Consider the following 15,637-nt stretch of genomic DNA (forward strand, 5'->3'; position numbering starts at 1 on the left):
TCTAAAGCCAATTTCAAAGTTTTAAAGATCTCGTACGGTTCATACTTAGTCATTATTTTTTCTTAAGTGGTAACATGTTTACCATTAAAAATTCATTACACCCTGAGGAAAGTACCCTTCAACTTATAAAACGGATGAATTCCTTAAAATTTTATATAGAGAGAATTGGGATATCACTATGGAATGTGAGAAGAGATCACAAAACTGAACACCCCACACTACACTCCATCTTGCCCAATCAACAAGGTTTCTCCAAAGTTGAAACCTTTTGGAAAAAAATGAAGACTTACCTCTTTGGCACTCTGAATGCTGTCATACTCCCAAAACAACCTCTCTCATTTAGCAGCTATTATGACATGTGCAAGGAACTGCGCTAGCACAAGCCATGCTCCACAGAATATGCTCCATTGGCTAAATGGAAGTATCCAGCCACTACACGCATTTGAAATTTATCATTTTCCCAATACACAGGGGGAGAAAACTAAAGGAATTTTCTCAATTTAATTTTTAAATTTTATTTACTTACATATTTTGAGGCAGAGTCTCACTCTGAAGCCCAGGCTGGAGTGCAGTGGTGTGATCTCAGCTCACTGCAGCCTTCACTTCCTGGGCTCAAGGGATACTCTTGCCTCATCCTCCCAAGTAACTGGGATTACAGGTGCCTGCCACCACATCTATTTTTTTTTTTTTTTTTTGTATCTTTAGAGACAGGGTTTTGCCATGTTGGCCAGGTCGGTCTTGAACTCCTGACCTCAGGTGATCTGCCCGCCTCAGCCTCCCAAAGTGCTGGGATTACAGGCATTAGCCACTGCACCCAGCCTAATTATTTCAATTTTAAATGTTACTACCCCCCTTCTTATTTTTTTTTTTCCCCAAACTCTGGTCTTCCCCTGCCTATTCAACTAGAATTTAATGTGAGATACCAACTGGTATGTCACATAACTATACACTTAGTGACTTTAAGATTCTGTGAAGAAAGAGTACCTCAACTTCTATACAATTTTGAAAACCACAATGCTAAGACTTGAGGCATAAAAATTGATCTGCCATGGCAGACCAATTTCCTCAATCAGTTACAACCCTGTTACAGAGAGAGGAGAAATAAAAAATTAAAAATAAGAAATTTTAATGAATGATGAAAAAGGCAGTCAAGCAAGTTCTACAGGCGATCTGTGAAAGGAGTGAGATCATTAGAGAAGTGAAATAGTAATGAGAAAGGTGGTGATTCAAAAGAAGCAGGGTTTGAAGGAAAGAAGCATTCAATATGGCTAGGAGAAAGGGGGGCAGCACTGTGGCAATTTCAGGCTGTGCTATGACGTTGCTACCGCAGATCTGTGAGTTTTATCTAGCAAACTCACAGTGGTTAAAAAGAGTTGTGATATGAGAATTTTAAGTCAGGTAACACACACAAATTCTCAATTTTATGCCTTTCAGTCTAAGCTCAATGTCATATAAGATAAAACCCTCAATAAACAGAAACTAAGCCATAAAATCTCTTACCAATGATAGAAAATATGTGAAATCCAAGTCCTTATAAGGAACTAGAACTAGAAATCCTATTTCCTGGGGCCTGGCATGGTGGCTCACACCTGTAATCCCAGCACTTTGGGAGGCCAAGGTGGGCGGCTCACAAAGTCAGGAGATCAAGATGAGACTAGCCAACATGGTAAAACCCCATCTCTACTAAAAATACAAAAAAATTAGCCAGGCATGGTGGTGCACACCTACAGTCCCAGCCAATCAAAAGGCTGAGGCAGGAGAATTGCTTGAACCCAGGGGGTGGAGGTTGCAGTGAGCGAGATCTCACCACTGCACTGCAGCCTGGTGACAGAGTGAGACTCTGTCTCCAAAAAAAAAAAAAAGAAAGAAAGAAATTCTACTTTCCAATCCTTATTGAAGGCTTGGTACCAAAAACCATGCATAGACGTTTTTCTATGCATGGCTCTTAAGGCCAGGTAATCTTTTCCTTTCAACTTACCTGAATTGTATTCTTAAACCAGATGAAATTAGACTTCTAATGATTTATCCCAGTCCTAAACTCTCATAATTATGGTTTGCTGGAAGAACGTTATCCAAATGGTGTCCTCTCTATGTGTTTCAGGTCTCAATAACAGGAAAAAGAAATGTTTTTATCCAGTGGACACTAAATCCTATGGATTATCCCCCTTTGCTTTGGCCACAAGGAAACTCAAAGGTAGTACTTGCAACCTTTTTCTAACAAAGGAATGAACTACCTACTCTGCATCTCCAGAAGGAAATGTTACCTCAGTTTATTATTTTCTTATATCTATTTTTCTTTTTCTGACTCCCTTACTTGGCCCCCTGAATTTTTTTTTTCCTAAATTGCCCCAAATCCTTTGTGTGAAATAAGCTAGAGTACAACCAAATAGAAAATCTAGAATTTTCAGTTAAATAGAATAAAGGGATGTTAAAATTTTACATTTTACTTTAAAGAAAAATCAAAAAAAATTTTTTTAAAGAGAAAATAAGTCAAAAAAATTTGCAAAAAAAAGTTTTAAAAAAAGTACAGCACACCTAGAATTAATATACATTCAAGCAAATCTCCTATAACTCTAATATTTGTTTATACCACTATATATTCACAAATAAAACTCAGAATAATGATCCAAGGCACTAACAGAGCTTACTAAACAAAATATTTAAATGTTTCAAGTTTTTTCTCTAAAAAAAAAAAAAAAGAAATTAAGACATCATTTTACATATATTTTAATCATTATGATCACAATAGTTTCTAGTTAAACCCTCAGAAACTCCAATTAAACATCTCACTATCGTAATCCAAGAAACTGTAGACATTCTCTAAGGTTCTATTCTGGGCCTCTCTATACATCCAGTAGGCATTTCTCCCTTCTCAATATCAACCACATCTACATGAATGATTCCAAAATCTCTATCCCACCTCCATTAAACTACCTTGTCAAAAATCTCAATTTATTTATATACATATTTTTGAGACAGGGTCTTGCTCTGTCACCCTGGAATATAGGGGTGAGATCATAGCTCACTGCAGCCTCAACCTCCTAGGCTCAAGCAATTCTTCCAGAGTAGTTGGGACTATGTCATGCCTGGCTAATTTTTTAATTTTTTTGTAGAGACAAGGTCTCACCATGTTGCCCAGGCTGATCTCAAACTCCTGTGCTCAAGTGATCTGCCTGTCTCAGTTTCTCAAAGTGCTGAGATTACAGGTGTGAGCCACCCTGCTCGGCCTAAAACCTCAATTTAAATAATTAAAGTGGGCCAGGTGTCACGGTTATGTCTGTAATCCTAGAACTTTGGGAGGCCAAAGCAGGAGGATCACCTGAGCCCAGGAGTTTCAGGTCAACTTGGGCAAAACAGTGAGACCTCATCTCTACTAAAAATAAAAAAGTTGGCCAGGAGTGGTGGTGTGTGCCTGTAGTCCCAGCTACTTGGGAGACTGAAGTGGGAGGATGGCTTGAGCCCAAGAGGTCAAGGCTACAGTCAACTGTCATCACGCCACTACATTCCAGCCTAGGTGATAGAGCAAGCCCCTGTGTTTTAAAAAATGATCAAAATGGAGCTTCATTATCTTTGTCTTCTGCTTCACACCTCTTAAACAGTCTGTTCCAAAGATCTCATTTCTGACAATGACAGCATCATTCTGTCCAATTCGAAGGCTTCAGTCATCTCTGATCCCTTCCTTATTTTCATCTCTGGTATTCCATCCTATCAAGCCTGATCACTTATTTTGAACTGATCCAACTTCAAAGTGATCCCCAATCAAACTATTTCTCTTCCTTATCATTCTAGTTCTTTTGGCACTGTATTCTTCACTTGCATGTTTATTTTCTTACTTCAGGCCCTAATAATAAGTTGGCTTCTCTGCCTTCTCTCTCTCCTCTTGGACTGTCCATCTCACCCTAAATTCCACTGTCTCAGGGTTGTTTTTTATCAAGTCACTTCCCTTGAACCTGCAGAACTTCCTATAACATATTATATCAAAGTGACATCCTTCAATCTTAACTTTCAGGACAGTCCAGGATCTGGCCCCATACTGATTATCACACGTCTCACAACTATCCCGAAATCACCATCCACTGAACCAGGATAAGCATGTTAATACACCTGCCATGCTAAGTCACTTTCTTTGTTTATTTCTGCCTCTCCTCTGTATACCTTAAATGCCCTCCTCCCTGCCTTAGCCAACTCTTATTAATTCTTCAGGACATGGTTCATGTCTCATCTCAACAATGAAGCCCTCTGCTTATTATATCCTATATGGACTGTTTTTGATTTCCTTCTGTATGCATAATCAGTATCAAACTGCTCAGAAATTGTTCTCTGTTTCAGGTCTAAGCTTCCCAGGGTGGTCTCATCCATTCCCATGGTTTTAATTACAAACTGTAAGCTGACTTCCAAATCTAAATTTCTATACTTGTCCTCTTTCCTAAGATTCAGACTCATATATCCAGCTGCTTCCCTAGCAGTGCCCCTAGATATCTAATAGGCAGCTCAGGTTTAACATGTCCAAACAGAATTCTTACTTTTTACCAATGAGACACACTTATCCTCTCCTGTCTTGCTCATTTCAGCTCCACTGTTCATCCAGTTCCTCATGTCAAAAAATTACAGGTGATTATTATTCTTTTTCCTTCACATCCCATTTCAATCCAGTAGGAAGATTTGCTGGTATTAACCCCAAAATACAGCCCCAATCTAACAATTTCTTTTCATTACCACCCTGGCTTGTTACACTCATCATCTCCACCTGACCTCTCTGCTTCTACCCTTTCTCCTTTAGTGTATCCTTCACAGAGCAGCCAGAATGATCTACTCTATGCCAAAATGAAATCATGTAACTCTACAGCTTAAAACTCTCCAATGGCTTCCTACTACATTAGACTAAACAGACAATAGACTCCAAACTCACTATGGCCTAGAAGGCCCTACATAACCTGCCCCATTCCTACCTTTCTGACCTCACTTTCTACAAGTGTCCGTAATTGAACAGGTTTTCCTAATCACTCCTTTCTACTGCAACCACTTAAACTTCATTAAAATGACAACCACTGCGCAAGTGAGTCAAATGAAGCAAACTGAAGTCTTACTTAATGTTATAATGTCCAGTTTTCAGTGTACATCTATCAGGAAGTTGAGCAAGTTTCCTCGAGAGCATTTTAAAATACTTTCTGCACTCCTGCATTCCTGTGCTTTGTTCATAATCAGTTGAAGCAGAAAGTGGCAGTCCATCTCTGACACGAATGACTGAGGCAGACAAAATCATAGACATTTCAAACAACAGAGAAGACCTAAAACAAAATGAACAATCTGGGTTAGATAAAAATTAAAGCCAAACTTGATAAGCATATTTTAAAATGTTCAACTCACTAGTAATATAAGAATACTAATTAAAATGGCCAGGTACAGTGGCTGACGCCTGTAATCCCAGCACTTTGGGAGGCCAAGGCAGGCAGATTACAAGATCAGAAATTTGAGACCAGCCTGGCCAACATGGCGAGCCCTTGCCTCTATTAAAAATACAAAAACTAGCCAGGCATGGTCGCGCATGCCTGTAATTCCAGCTACTCAGAGGCTGAGGCAGAAGAATTGCTTGAACCCAGGAGGCAGAGGGTGCAGTGAGCTGAGATCATGCCATGGCACTCCAGCCTGGGCAACAGAGTGAGACCCTGTCTCCGGGCTGGGGAGTGGGGGTACTCCAACCTGGGTGACAAGAGAGATCCTGTCTCATAAAACAAGTGAGTAAAATAAAAGTAGACTGCATTCTTTTATGTCTGGCCTCTGTAGGATCCTAATAGAAATATTAGGAATAGTCTTTATTAATAGGTTGCAAATTTCATGTAGTATTCACAGTTATTCTTTAATGACAGATCGATAAACATATGATCCATATTTTCCAGAATACATACTGAAAAAAGAACACAATTTTAAGTTCCGTTTAACAAGCATTTACTGAATTATCTACTGTGTGCCATGAATCATGCCAATACTAGGAATGAAGAGTTCCTACCATCAAGAAACATCACCCCCCAAAATTAGAGAAATTCAGATGAAAAGAGGAAACACAGGTGTGTTGTCCACCGCTTGATTCACTTCATTAACTGGAAAACTAAAGTTGGACAAACTTACAATTCACATATTTCTTTTTCTTTTTTTTTGAGACAGGGTCCGACTCTCACCCAGGATGGAGTGCAATGGCTTGATCTCCACTCACTGCAACCTTTGCCTCCAGGTTCAAGCGATTCTCCTGCCTCATCCCCTCCAAGTAGCTGGGATTACAGGTGCCCGCCCCCACACCTGGCTAATTTTTGTATTTTTAGTAGAGACGGGGTTCAGCTGTGTTGGCCAGGCTGGTCTCAAACATCTGACCTCAAGGGACCTGCCCGCCTCGGCCTCCCAAAGTGCTGGTATTACAGGTGTGAGCCACTGCTCCTGGCCTCAAATATTCCTAATGCATACTTTAGCTTTTAACTAATAGCAGAACACAACAGTTATATTCCCTGTCAAAATTCTTATAAGGTTGTCAGAGGATTGTTTCTACTGATCCATAGTTAGGATTTTTCTTAGGGAAAAAATTAAACCTCTTCCTACGAGAGTAATTTGATTCAGCATCCAAACCAGTTGAATTTAAGCCTGACAAACTGGGATGAATGTCCAGTGATCAACATCAGGCTTAACCAATTTATAGACAGACTCCAATCAGCTTAGGCTAAGCTGTCTCTCCATCAATTCAATGAATTACTTTTTTTCTTTTTACCATGGATTCATAATGTAGTGTTGTTGTTTTTAAACTAATCTTATCTGGACTGTGATAGCAGAAAAGAGAATCTGTCCATATCAAGCCCAAGCTAGGTTAGAGTATCTTTAAGGTCTAAGAAGGGTTGTGGTTGGCAAAATCCCAAGGAAGAACCAGCGGAACTGTGGAAAGCAAGAGGTTACAACAATTGCATGGGAAGATTTAGGAGTTTTTAGCTTAACAGGGCCATAGATAAATGTTTATAGCACTGGTCCATTTTTCCTTACCTTTAATACAGAGAAAATATTATACCCGCTTTAGACAGCAGCAGTTAACTCATAGGAAATCTGAATAGTGGCTATTGTTTCCTCTCCCCATCAGCAACTGTTGAAGGAAAAAGCACAAGTTAGAATCTAGGTAAATCTGGGTAAACCTGTATGTAGAGGCTGAGGAAAATAAATTCCCATAAAGCCAAACTACTATAGTAGTGTTAGGACGTTCTTAGACCTAAGATAACAAGACGCCTCTCTTCTTTAGGACCTTGTGTGGGTAATGACTACAGCTTCAATGTCTCAGGAAGGTATCTCTCAAAAGGTAATAAACAAAGCCCAACATATAAGTAGATTCCGTACACATCTTCTAGCCAAATGGTTTCACAAATGCCATTTTTAAGATAAAAACATTTTATACTGGCGGTAAAAGCACTCATATTTATTTTAGTTCACAATTTCCCAGTCTTCAGTCATCCAAGTGCCACTTTCAGAATTATCTTCATCCACCTGTACTATTTACCTAATACTGGTCTTTGAACTGACTTTTCTTGTCCTCTATTTTTTAGCAGCAATATCTGTGAAAGTTTTGAGGTGTTAGGTTTTTCTAATTAAATGAACTTGTTTCATTCAAATATGTGTGTGAACATTTTGGGAGAATTTTTTAAATGTTAATCTGCTAATCAAATTATTTTGCATATGTGACAGTACCAAAGTTTGAGAAACACTACCAATAAGGTACATATTATATTAAAAGTGGTAGCTGAGATCTGTGGGAATGTTGGGGGGCAGTGGCAATTAATCTGGACAGAAAGCTATACTATCTGTGATGCACAGGGAAGGTGTGGGGTAGATTGAGTGATAAAGGGGAAGAAATTTCTACCATTTTGCCTGTGCACTCTACCTCACTAGCAGTTTTTGACACTCCTATTATGGGCGCTTGCACTGCACAGTATGTATAAGACCTCAGGCTTCACAACAGATTTTACTCACATCTAGGACAGAGCCCTCAGTACATACTCATATGTGTCAATCCCAATATTTGTATAGTGCCACATAGTCCACATTTGGGTAGGCAGAACCTCTATTTTACAGATGAGGAAATGGAGGCTCACTTTCTCAATGCCACACTCCTAGTATATAGCAGAACTGGTACTTCAATCTAAATTTCTAACATATCTTACATCACAATGCTTTATCAGTCTCCAAAAACCACCAAGAGGCAAGAAACCAGTGATACAGAAACTAGCTATTCATTCTGAAATAATAAAATAACAGGTTACACTTTAAGAGGCAGTACAGTTTGGTAGTTATGAAGAGGACAGAATCTGGAGCCAGGCTGCCTAGTTTCCAACTCTGGCTCCACCATGTACCAGCCATGCAAATTTGGGCAAGCTTTGCCATATCTCAATTTCCACACCCACATATTGTGGCTACTAACAGTATCTATCTCATAGGCTTGTTTTAAAGATGACAATAGTATCTATCTCATAGGATCATGTAAAGCACCTGAAACACTGCCTTGTAATATACTAAAAGCACTGTATTAAGTATTTGCTATATTATTTGATTACTCTCTATGGACCACACACTTCAAATTACCTCATTTAAGCCTTCCAAAAGCCTGTCAGGTAGGTATTATTAGTTCCATTTTACCTTTGAGGAAACTCAAGCCCAAAAAGCTTAAGGAATTTGTTTAATCCCTAAACTAATAAGTGACAAAGCAGGGATTTAAACTCAGGCCCAACTCTTAACACTGTGAGACACTATCAACATATGCAAACTTCTTACTCAAAAACACGTAAAGGAAGGTCACAGGCACCCCTGTGATAGGGCCTGGGCCTCTTTCATATACCAACATAAGACATACTTCGATTTTAATCAGTTGCACACACAAAAAAATAAATAAAAAGCACCAAACAGATGTGATGTTTTCAACAAAGGAAATACCCGAATGTCCCATTAATTTAGGTTATGGTCACAGGTGTCAGAGTCAAACAATGAACCTTAATATACCAGAAATTGTAGGTACCAGTTAAGGCATTGCCTGATTCCTTACAATCTTAGCATGTAACCAAATATCAATAACACAGAAAGTGATTCAGAGTTTTAAAAGTGGCTGTTCCCCGTGACTGGAGATCCCAACATCTCCAGTCTGGTGCCTGACACTTTTGCTCTGGGCTAGGCTTTGCCTTGGCTGAATAGGCACAGGAGGGACTGGTTCTCAAGCTAGCCACCTGACCCAGGTGGATGATCCAGGAAACTAAGCAGCAGGAGAAAAATTATCTTCAGCTGTATTCACTGACAGAGATTCAAGCCAGCTGGGGCTTGTCCTGTTCTTTCGGAGACCTCCTCCACTTGTCGAGCCAATTACTTAGGTCTCCCTTCTGCCACATCGTTTCCAAAGTGACTCTTGAGACAGGGTCTCAAGAGGTTTCTGTGAGCCAACGTGGGCAAATATTTGGGGTCAATGCTCACTCCATCCCCACAAGACGTAAAGTAAGACACTGGTTCAAGTCCCATTCTGCCTAAAAGAAATAAGAAACGCCACCTCAAGCTCTAGCGGGCCACTTACACAGGTAGAACACCGTGTTTCCGACACATAGGCGCCAGGGAATCCCCACCACTACGCTGACAGCCAAGGGCGACTGTCCCTCCCACTCACACATTCCTCCCCTGGCTGCCCAATACCTGAGGCAGCACAGACAAGGCGCAACTGCCGCTCGCGTGGCCCAGCAGACCCCTCAAATCGAAGGGGACGAGGTCCCCGCTTGCCCGCCCCTCCAGAGCTCCGCGGCCCCAGCTCCCACCCCAAAGGCACAGACTTGGCTCCTGCCCGTCGGGTAGGTCTTCAGTCCCAAGGGCGAAGGCCGAGGCTGCGGCGGGAGACAGGGAGAGGAGGGGGAGCGGCCGGCAGGGGTTCGAATGACCCCTAAGAAGGGAAGAACAGGACCAGGAGGGGCAAGGAAGTACCTGTCGAGCTGAGACCCACCGCTCCGAGTGACGCGCCTCGCAGTGCATTGTGGGGCCTGGGAGGAGCCTTTCGACGAGGCTGCGCTGCGTCCAACGTGGCTCGCACCCGCGGAATCAAACCACGCCCCCGTTCCCTCGGTTCGCCCAGGCCAATCGGGTTCTGTGGGAAGGACACAACAACCCGCCCACTCCCGGGGCCCGCCTTAGTCCCACCCCATCCAGGAGAGATTGGCAGCCTCTCTCGCACCTGCGCCAGGAAAGTACAGCGTCCTCTGACGACAGAACTGCCCTGACTTCAGAAATAGGGGCAGTCTCCCCCGCTCGCCGCCCTGTATCTGCAGGCATTTTGTCTCTCATAGGCTGCGCTACAGCAAACACTATCAAAGGGACAGGGAGAAAAGCCCCCTTTGGGTGAGCAAGGAGAGGACCTAGCCCCGTCTATTCCCACACACAGGAAGGAAACTAACCATAGCAGAGAAGTGCCAAATGCTGACCCTGCAACCCCTTCCGGCCTTTGCATCGGTCGTACATTATTAAATAGGCATTTACTGACTGTTTACCATGTGCCAAGCACCGTGTTAAGCACGGGGTTACAGGAGTGGACGTAACACTTGATGGAATTTAAGACGTAATAGGAGCAAGAGACATTAAAGCACAAATAGTTACAGAATTATAAATTGTGATCAGTACTGGGAGGGAAAATTAGTGGGTGCAATGATGAATTAATTTTGGACTGTCAGGGAAGAGCCCTCCGAATATGTGCCTTTTAAGCTGCAGGCATATTAAAGAGCCTTACAGAATGTTCTTGGTCAAGGAAATGTGATGTGTGAGATTGCTGGGGCATGAAAGAACTTCGTGTGCTCTAGGAACTAAAAGGAAGTCAATGTGGATAGAGTGTAGGGAACAAGGAGAAACTGCGCGTTGATCTTAAGATATGTTCCAAAATACAGCCTGAAATCTGTAATGTAGCCAATAGGAGCCAGCGTGGTCTGGCCCTTGTCTCATCTCAGCCCAAGGTCAATGGCAGCTAATAAATACTATTATTAAGTAGATTCTTATTTGCATATTTAAGAATCACTCAAGCTGTTTGTGGGGAATAGATGGGAAGAGGGCAAGAAGGGCTGCTGGGAGGCCAGTTGGAGGCAGTTGCATCAGACAAAGCCAGAAATGATGGTGGCTTGAACTAGTGTAATGGGAGTTAGAGACAGAGGTGGATAATTTCAAGATATGTATAAATCAGAGATGGTATCCAAGGGACTTAATAATAGATTGGTTTGCCAGAAAGGTCAAAAAAGAGGAATATTAAGTATGACTCCTTAAGTAGCTAGATGGATTAAGAAGCCATTTACTGATTCATGGAACACAAAAGGAGGAGGAAATGGTTGGAATAGGTTAAATTTGAAATGCTTATAAATGGACATGTCAAGTAGATTTGGATATGTAAACCTAGAGGTCAGAAGAAAGGCCTGAACTAACATAAATTTGGTCCTACTCAACAGAAATGTATTCATATATTCATTAGAAAACATATGTATAAGAATGTTCATGAAATGAATAAATTTTAGAATATTCTCACTGGGCACGATGGCTCATGCCTGTAATCCCAGCACTTTGGGAGGCCGAGGTGGGTGGATCACTTGAGGTCGGCAGTTCAAGACCAGCCTGGCCAACATGGTGAAACCCCATTTCTACTAAAATACAAAAAAATTAGCCAGGCATGGTGGTGGGCATCTGTAATCCCAGCTACTTGGGAGGCTGAGGTAGGACAATTGCTTAAACCCAGGAGGAAGAGGCTGCAGTGAGCCAAGATCATGCCACTGCACTCCAGCCTAGGCAATAGAGTGAGACTCCATCTAAAAAATAAATAAATAAAAAGAATATTCACTTCACATAATAGGATACTATAATACTATACACTGTGGGAGGTAGAAAAGTTCCTCTTCAAAGTTTCCTTTCTTGTTTAAGAAAAATTCATAAGTGTTAGAAATAACAGTTTGCTTTAAACACTTTCTTCGAAAGCCTTCTTGCCTTTTTGCTAGAAGCCCTATACTATGTAGTTGGTAGACATGCTTACAGGCACGTAGTACATTCTATGTCCTTGTACTTTAACAAAGACATTTGTGCTGGATATGCTCGCAGGCATTTCCCACCTTGCAGCCTATGCCCCTTCCCCTTCCTTATTTGGACTTCCTTCTTTTTTTTTTTGCTCTCCAATGTTTTACCTGTTTAGAAAAGTTTCACATTATTAGCCAGTCGGGTTTTAGTTTAGATTGTGAGGTCTGGCTCCACCCAACAGAGATGAGAACAGCAGTAAGGACAACTCCAAATGCTTAAGAAATAAATATGTCTGCTTTCCTTTGTTCATTGTACTCTCATGGCAAGATTGCTAGTGGGAGTACCCTTTCTGCAGGAGGTAAAAAAGAATTGCTTTGCTGAGAGATCTTTTGTCCCAGTGTACATAACATACAGGAAAGACAATAATCTATATCTACAACTATATGCAAAGCATGCATGAATTTCACAATCACAAAATTGAGTGAAATAATTCAGACAAAAAATGCATACTATATGATTCCATTTACATAATTTTCAAAATAAAAAATCATATAAGGTAATAGAAGTAAGATATTGGTTACCTTTAGGTAGCGTTAATAATTAGAAAGGAGCAATAAGGGTCTACTGGAGTTCTAATAATGTTCTTCTTGATCTGGGTGTTGATTACATGGTGTTTTCAATTAATGAAAATTCACTGGACTGGATATGGTGGCTCACACCTGTAATCTTAGCACGTTGAGAGGCCGAGGAAGGCAGATTACTCGAGCTCAGGAGTTCAAGAACAGCCTGGGCAACATGGCCAACCCCCGTATCTGCAAAAAAAAATACAAAAATTATCCAGGTGTGGTGGTGTATGCCTGTAGTCCCAGCTACTGCTACTTGGGGGACTGAGGTGGAAGGATTGCTTGAGCCCTAGAGGTTGAAGTTGCAGTGAGCCATGTTTGTGCCATGGCACTCCAGCCTAGGCAACAAAGTGAGATCCTGTCTCAAAAAAAAAAAAAAAAAAAAAAGCAAGAAAAGAAAATTCATCAAGTTGTACACTATAATTATGCAATTTTTCAGTACGTATTTTACTATTATATAGAGAGTTTATGTTTTTGCAAACGTTAAGGGCAATGCAGCCATGAATGTGTAAGTGATACCAGACTAAACCTCTCCCTACAAGTAATAGAAAACTGGACCAAATCTATGAAACAAGTGTTTTCAGGCATTGGACAATTGGCATAGTAAAACTGTGATCTTGGAAGGAAGGAAAACAAACAAGATGAGCCTCAAAAATATCCACAGATTTCTTTCTGGAGCTATTTACCTAACAGGATAGAAGAAAGCCAAGCAGGGTTTGTTGAGGACACAGAAATTGGTATTAATACTGATCGAGACAAATGATATTTGTGGGGCAAAGTGCAAGAGAAATCTCCAGAAATACACATAAGGATTCCTGTGAATCTTTGATATAGCTTTAAGGATAGACCCTATGAGGCTGGTAAATAACAGCTACTGGAGAAATTGAAGCTGAACAGCCACAAGAACTTGAATAGAGTTTGGAAACATACAGGATCTGACTGACTAGAGTGGGAAATCTTACCAAAAACCTGCATTTGGTAAAGAGACCCTAAAAAGGCCACACTTTAAAAATAAAGCTAAACTAGCCCAATGTGACCTTGATCACATCAGGGTTACCACTTGAGATGTCAGTCACCACCTGCAGAAGTCTGAGCTGCAGATCCTGACTCAAGGATGGACGAATGAATGCACTCTCACACCATTATAGTGTTTCAAGTGGGCTAGGAATGGCTGCTTTCAGAGTGAAACGCAACCGGCTGACCCAGACCCTCTGTTCATCCACACTTTGATTCCGTCAAGATTTTACAACAGAGGTTCTAAGTTAACACACTTGTGGATAATTAACATGGTTAAAAGAGTGGTTTTACCGCATGTTCTCACTCATAGGTGGGTGTTGAACAATTAGAACACATGGACATAGGGAGGGGCGCACTACACACTGGGGTCAGTTGGGGGGAAACAGGGGAGGGACGGTGGGGGGTGGGGAGCTGGGGACAGATAGCAGGGGGTGAGATGCCAGATGTAGGTGATGGGGAGGAAGGCAGCAAATCACACTGCCACATGTGTACCTATGCAACAATTTTGCATGTTCTTCACATGTACCCCCAAACCTAAAATGCAATAAAATAAATACATGGGGGAAAAAAAGAGTGGTTTTACGAATTATAAAAGCTTTAGGTTCCTGGTCCACAGTAAACACTATTAACAGGTAATTCCCCTTTGATCACCCCCTGAGAGGACCATTCAGCACAAAGTTTAGATGAGTAAATAGAGTGGAGACAAATGGATGTGGGGTAAACAGACTTAGCTTGGAAAGCCTTGTCCCTATTTTCTCCCTAACTTAATGGACCTGTTGGCCTGCCTCAGTAAAACCCTTCAACCTTCTAAAAGGCTTAAGACTGTAATCTCTAACTTTCCCTAAATATTTTCTGTAATATTTTGCCAACAACCCCAAGTGAATAGCAACAGTCCAATAGTAAAGACTATTCTAAACCCACTCAAACAAGCTGGAAAAACTGATCTGCAAGTAAATTAACTGCTTTTTTGAATGAAACTTAACAGTCTTTAAAGAAAGACACTTAAACATGTAATACATGTAATGCCTAGTATCCAATAAAAAAAATGACTACACATGTGAAGAAGCAGTAAAACATTAGTCATAAATGGGAGAATAATCAATCAATAGAAACAGACCCAGAAATGACAAGGATGATGAAATTAATTTTTAAATTCACTTCTCTTCCTTAATTTTTTTTTTAAGTTTTAGAGGGCATCAGTTGCACTGGGGTTACAAGCAGGTGAGATAAGAACTTTAAAGAAGCTATCATAAATATGGCCAAGAACTTAAAGAAACACAAATAATGTGAGATATGAAAACCATAAAAAGAACCATATCAAACTTCTAGACCAGAAAAATACAATATCTGAATGGAAATATTGCTCTATGGGCTTAACAGCAGATTATATACTGCTGAAGAAAAGCTCAGTAAACAAAGTAACAGTGAAAAATAGTTATCTACATTAAAGCACAGAGAGAAAAAAAGTTGAAAATAAAATGAACAGAGCCTTGGTGCCTATGGGTTAATAAAAAGTTATCTAACACATGTATAATCGGAAACTCAAAGAAAGGAGAAAGGATAAAAAATATTTGAAGTAATAATGGCCAAAATTTTCCAAAATTTGATAAAAAAATATAAACCCATAGATTCAAGAAAATAAACTAGGCCAGGTGCAGTGGCTCACGCTTGTAATCCCAGCACTTTGGGAGACCAAGGTGGGTGGATCACCTGAGGCTGGGAGTTCGAGACCAGCTTGGCCAACATGGTTAAACCCCATCTCTACCAAAAATATAAAAATTAGCTAGGTGTGGTAGTGCATGCCTCTAATCCCAATTACTCAAGAGTCTGAGGCAGAAGAATTGCTTGGACTTGGGAGGCAAAGGTTGCAGTGAACCAAGATCATGCCATTGCACTCCAGCCTGGGTGACAGAGCAAGACTTCATCTTAAAAAAATGAATATATACAAAAATTAGCCAGGCATGGTG

General features: G+C 40.8%; 1 protein-coding gene across 5 annotated transcripts in view; it reads right to left on the reverse strand.

Moving 5' to 3' along the window:
- SEC22A (SEC22 homolog A, vesicle trafficking protein) overlaps positions 1-10,034 on the reverse strand; it is an 88,246-nt gene extending 78,212 nt beyond the window's left edge. The window contains exons 1-3 of one of the 5 annotated variants that reach the window (XM_032267720.1): positions 9,976-10,034; positions 7,074-7,117; positions 5,088-5,288 (exon numbers count right to left, since the gene is read on the reverse strand). In XM_032267720.1, the coding sequence (XP_032123611.1) occupies positions 5,088-5,288; positions 7,074-7,117; positions 9,976-10,023 (293 nt within the window). In that variant the 5' untranslated portion in view covers positions 10,024-10,034. Of the gene's footprint in view, positions 1-5,087; positions 5,289-7,020; positions 7,118-9,577; positions 9,597-9,975 lie in introns of those variants that run through there. The other 4 variants (XM_032267715.1, XM_032267717.1, XM_032267718.1 and 1 more) reach the window with 4 other exon arrangements.
- Between the last annotated feature and the right edge of the window lie 5,603 nt (positions 10,035-15,637).

Source organism: Sapajus apella, unplaced genomic scaffold (genome assembly GCF_009761245.1).
Source record: "Sapajus apella isolate SASKATOON/1434 unplaced genomic scaffold, GSC_monkey_1.0 scaffold171, whole genome shotgun sequence".
Lineage (NCBI taxonomy): Eukaryota > Metazoa > Chordata > Mammalia > Primates > Cebidae > Sapajus > Sapajus apella.